General features: G+C 36.0%; 1 protein-coding gene across 1 annotated transcript in view; it reads left to right on the forward strand.

The window, feature by feature from the left end:
- Positions 1-5,594, forward strand: part of arap2 (ArfGAP with RhoGAP domain, ankyrin repeat and PH domain 2) — a 101,617-nt gene extending 96,023 nt beyond the window's left edge. The window contains exons 32-33 of the mRNA XM_079867451.1: positions 2,314-2,436; positions 2,713-5,594. Of these exons, the coding sequence (XP_079723577.1) occupies positions 2,314-2,436; positions 2,713-3,051 (462 nt within the window). The 3' untranslated portion in view covers positions 3,052-5,594. The remainder of the gene's footprint in view (positions 1-2,313; positions 2,437-2,712) is intronic.
- The last annotated feature ends 406 nt before the right edge of the window (positions 5,595-6,000 follow it).

Consider the following 6,000-nt stretch of genomic DNA (forward strand, 5'->3'; position numbering starts at 1 on the left):
TCATGCAGACTGCCACAATAACACTGGTTCCAGCAGACTCTTCTTTAGACAAGCTGGGCACTAGTGCACACTGAGGGCCTGACTCAGCTGATTCAGTATTAATAACTTAAACCAAAGGCAAGAGATGGCAGAGGAGTAGATGATTTAGCCATTGTTTAGATCTCTCCTCCAATCCGCTAACCCTCTCAGATTTTCCCTGCTCTTCTCTTCGGTCCTAATGCCTCATCCTTATCTACTTCCTACAGGTTCACTATTTTCATTGTTGAGGTTTATTCTTGCTTTTGTGGTTTTGAACTGATACGAGGGAGAAAAATAAAGCACTTCAGTTCTTTAATTTTTTTTTTCCTATTCTGGGGAGGTGGGGCGCAGAGAGGTTTTCTCGAGTTTTTTTCCCCCCAGGCGGTAGAGTAAACGAGGATTTGAGGGCATGTACCATAATTCACTGTACATATTGTTGTGTCTCATTATTACTTGTGCTAAAAGTGGTCGTGGAGTCCATGCAGGTAGATTAATTGAGACTCTGTGCTCTGAGACTCTTGTAACCTCTCGCTGCTTCCATTTCACCCAGCGTTCTGCTTGGCATGGTTTCCATAGAAACTGGAGAGCAGTGCTGGGTAGGTAAAGGAACAGGCAGATGAGACCTTCTGCTGCTAAAACGAGGATGTAGACGTGAAGAACAACTCAAAGGCCATAAAGTCACAGTGGAAAGTATGAGCTGTCTTAGCGAGTGTTCAGCTCAGGAATAGGTCCAGAATGTTCCGGAACATTTGTGTTCCTACATCATTAAGGTCAGAAAGTTAGTGTTAGTTAGAGCTGCTTGAGAATATATGGAAGTTTTTTGTCTCTGTCTTGCCTGAGACTTAAAGCTTAATAGTAAGGTATACATTTTCTGTCTGAAACCTTTTTTTACCCTAAGTTCCCACTGTCATGGAAAATATCGAAATATCAGGCAAAATTCGGATTTATAGGCCTAGAAATGTCAAGCAAATGAATAAAACTTGGAAGGCAGTACTATAATGATTCTCCTCATACATTGTTGAATCTGTTTTACTAAATAGTTTCACTCTAATGTCACTAATATTTTCATACTAAATTATCTATTTGCATACTTGCACACTGTGATTGGCTTTTCGTTGCAGTGATACTAATTCTCAGCTGACAACTTATACTACCGTTAAAAAGACTGGGTATTTTGAAAGAAGTCTTGTATATTCACCATGGCTGCATTTTTTTTTATTTTTATAAAAACTCTGAAATATTATTGCAATTTAAAGTAACTGTTTTCTATGTTAATATTTTATAAAATGTAATTTAGTCCTGTGATGGAAAAGCTGAATTTTCAGCATCATTTCTCGAGTCTTCAGTGTCACATGATCCTTCAGAAATCATTCTAATATGCTGATTTTATGCTCAAGAAACATTTCTTATTATTATAACAGTTATTATATATAACAGTGGTGCTGCTATATATTTTTGTGGAAACAGTGATTCAAACAAATATTTCAGGATTCTTGGATAAATAGAAAGTTCAAAAGAACAGCATTTATTTAAAATTGACATCTTTTATAACATTATAAATGTCTTTACTGTCATTTTTGATCACTGTAATGCATCCCAACTGATTAAATGTAATCAAAGGAAAAAAATGACTGGCCCCAATCTTACAGTAGTGTAGATGTTATGACAAGTTTATATACTTTTAGTGTTTTGCCACACTAATAGATTGCAAATATATTTTCCTTCTAGTTATGCTCACCTATAAAATATTTGATGGACCCTTTTCACAGACTGTGGTGATTTTTTTAAATTCATATTTATTTATTACGCTACACTTTGTGTTATATTACCTCGGCAGTGAATTGCAAAAAATGAATTAACACTGCTGCGTGAGTGTTTCTAATACACCGGCTGGGAGTGATGGCAGATTTCTCATCATTCTCTGTTCTGACTGCTGTAATCATTCTCTCGATATTTTGTTACTCTTTTGGAAAGTCTTGGAAACACCTTCATGGAATTTTTTTTTCTTTGCTAGTGGAACAAATTGGAAAACAAAAATTATATTTGCTGTTGACTCCCATTCACCACTATATAAGTTTACCCAACTTATGATGACTTCCGCTTCTGAGAAGCCCGGAAATGTGAAATTTCCATTGGCTGGAAATTGCTCTTTCTATTCCCTTTAGCTCAAACTGTAGAGCATGGCGCTAGCATTGAGCCAAAATCATGGGTTCAATTCCTGCATAAACTGATAAAATGTAATCCTTGAATTCAAAATTGATTTGGATGAAAGCATAAATGTAAATGTACTTGCAGCATGAAGGTGACTTATGGCCTAAAGACCTAAAGCAGAGTGCATCATTACCTTATAACCTGAGCAGAGGGAGAACATCCACTTACAGCCCTGCACAGACCAGCACAGCCAAACACCAGAGAGAGGTCAGCATTAATCCTGCTCTACACTCACATAAATGTCATAAATGCTTAACAAACCTTTTCATTTAAAGTTGCTTAATGCATTGTTTGCTTCAGTGAACATTTCTAAAGGCCAGCACAGTTAGCAGTAATCAGACCTGATCTCCATCTTTGTTGACAGTTAAACCTTATCCATATCGTCTTGTCCACAAAATGGTTGTTCAAGTCTCTTCCTTGCATACAAAACAGCCTTTGACTCATATAACCACGAATATTCATGTGCTTTCTGCTCTTCTGCAGGTTAAAGGAAAGTCAGTCCTCACTACAAGTATAGAAGGTTCAAATACACAAAACCAAATGACCACAGATGAGGGCAACCAACCAGACTCGAGGCATAAATTGACAAGCTGTAAGGGAACTCCATGTGTCTCCAGGCATGAAATGGTGATTGATGACACACTCCAGTCTCAGCGAAGAGCATCAATTCAACAAGACACCAGCGCTCTCACCCAGCTATCACAGAGGAAAGCCTCGTTGCCCTCGTTGCCCAGCAGAGGTGTGCAGTTGCCTCAAAACCTCATTAATGAATTAAGTACTGTTCTCAACAAAACAGGACGTTCTCTGAACAAAGACGATTAAGAGAGACAGAAAGACAGGAGACTTGTCCATTGCACTTTCCTTGTGCATGAGAAAAATAAAACAGCAGAGTTACATCTCAGTAAGGAAGTTGGACCCTTTGGATCGAGTATTTAACAGGGAAGAGTAAGTACAGTGAATGTTTAGAGTGACGAGAAGTGGTAGGTGAAACATTGGATATAAAGACTTTTTTCTTTGTGCACAACTACAACTGCTCTCTATAAGTCACGTTAAGTCATATTCCTTTAATTCAGAACAATGTAATTCAGTATTATTAGACTTTTTTGATTGCTTTAGGCTTTGCAATGAAACATGCATTTCCCCTTTTCATTTTCACATCTGTTTTTATTCTAGCTTAGGTTGAAAAATACACTACTAGACAATGATGCTCCAATATCATCTAAAACCTCCATCGCTGCATCCAAAATTGAATACTTCCATAATTTATAGTATGCAAAAAAACAGAATGCCAACAGAGTAGTATGTCTCGGTACATAGTATTAGAAAAACCGTAGGTAAAAAGTACCCGCATGACCTATTACTTCCACCAAGATTCTGAAGTGCACATTCGATGGACGCTTTACTATCCCATGAGGCCACGGGAGAGGATTTATGATGGCAGTGAAGTGACTCATCTGACAGTGGTAGGTCACATGACAGTAACAACATGGCAAATTTCATTCATCCAAACTATAAGAACAATTTTTTTTTTTTTTTTTTGCATTCGCAAAGTTCAAATTCAAATGTATTACCTTGTTGAGATGTGAGGAATGGTAACTTTTTGAAAAAAAGGTTCAATTTATTAGCATTAGTTTAAGTCGGCATGGCATGAAAATATACCCTTTTGAATGATTCATCAAGGCATATATTTATTTTCTTTTCACCTCGTTCTTGAACTCGATATTCTGGTAATATTACAGTCTTCTCTCTTGTAAAGTAAGCCCAGACCTCCCACAACTCAAAATCCAAACAATCGATGGATCCCTCTCATGCATTTTGTTCTTTGTCGATGATGTGCATCACAATACGGAAGAAAAGATCTATCATTACTTCTGTTATATTGCACTTTTAATGAATCTAGGTTAATGTTAATTTGTACATATTTTAACAAATTTTTACCATTAATTCATTATTATCAAACATTAAATAACAATGAACAATTGTATGTTTATAAATCTACACTAATCTAGATTAATAAACGATAGGACATGGTACCTAATGCATTAACTGCAAATTAGTTAATTGTATGTATTTAATTTTAAGTAATTTTAGTTCAGTTCAACTAGTTTTAGTTCAATTGTGATAATTTCAGTACTCGTGCTTCAAGATCTACCAAGCTTGTTTTTTTTTGTTTTTTTTTGTTTTTTTTTTCTCAAGAGAATTGTGTGTCCTATCATAGTTGGATACAAAAATAGCCCTGCTGTTTTCCTACATTCACATTCCTGTTTCCACGCTAGTCGAGGTTCCAGACAATGATGCTTCAATTACATTGATCTGTTTAGAACTTATCAAACCTCAATGTAATGAAAGTGGTTGTGTAGAAGTGAGCTGAATTAGTCATTACAATCTCGCCACATGTTTTTTCAAGAGAAACTTGTGCCCATTTATAGTTAGATACAAAAACCACCCACCATTCCAAACCCTCCAAAGTTGTTGAATAATGCATAAAAGTATGAGAGCATGCACATTGAATATTGTCACCCAGTTTGATATTAAATATTTATAGTTGACATTTTATGTAGATTATGAATCACTTAACAGTCGCCTGCATCTCGTTTTTAAAATGGTAATCATGCACTCTGCCTGTCGTCAAAACATGTAATATGCAATAGTCTGTGTGACATGTAAATAAACATAGTTAAAGTTAAAAGGTTCATACACTACCATTCAAAAGTTTATGGTTGGTAAGATTATTTAATGTTTTTGAAAGAAGTCTCGTATGCTCACCAAAGCTGCATTTACTGTATTTTACCAGAATTACTCAGTGTCACATGATCCTTCAGAAATCATTATAATATGCTGATTCGGTGCTCTAGAAACCCTTTTTATTATTAATGATGAAAACAGTTGTGCTGATTAATAATTTTGTTGAAACTATGATTGTTTTTTTTCCTTTGGATTCTTTAATGAATTGAAAGTTCAAGAGAACAGCATTTATTTGAAATAGAAAACTTTTGTAACATTCTAAAAGTTTTCCATTTTTTATACATTTATTGTATCCTTGATAAATAAAAGAAATTCTTAGCCCAAACTTTTGAATGGTAGTGCGTTTACTGTTTGTATACTGTAGATATGTTGGGTCAACAGTGCTGAATTGCTTGTTTGCAGTCATTTTACAAATGCTCTCTCAACTTCTGTATAAATATACTGCAAAATCGCCCTTGGTTTATTGTCTGTTTGTAAGAGAATGCTGCTGACATTTTGATTTGAGTGTTTTTTATTACTTCTAAGGTGTTAATCAGGTTGTATTCCATGTGTTGTATTGTCTCTGCCTGTAAGTAACACACCTGCGCCGTCTCCCTCATTAAAGTTTTAATGCTTGAATTAATTAGCGTCTTTATAAATGACGACTGTCAGATGCTGGCACCTTGAGCAACGCCACATGTTACGGTTTTGATTGAAACATGTAGCTTCTGTGCTATTGTCACTCAAAGCGTGTGTGTGTGTATGTGTGTTTGTTCACACCTGTTTTTGCGGTGCTTCCCTCCTAAGCATTACTGCTATGCCCGTGCTGTCGCTTTCCTCTCATCTGAAGGTCACCATATGGCAGGAGTGTTGGGAATGAAGAACCTCAAATAATTGAAAACATTATGCGTGACTTTGACACACAAAGGAAGGGCGCTGTGTAGTGGGGAAATCCAGGCGTTTTGAATGAATTAGTTGGGCTGCATCTGTTTCCTGGCAATTATATTGGCTACTGTTTTCTGAAAGTTGTATTAAAAGTTTTGTATT

This window comes from Squalius cephalus (assembly GCF_949319135.1).
Source record: "Squalius cephalus genome assembly, chromosome: 3".
Lineage (NCBI taxonomy): Eukaryota > Metazoa > Chordata > Actinopteri > Cypriniformes > Leuciscidae > Squalius > Squalius cephalus.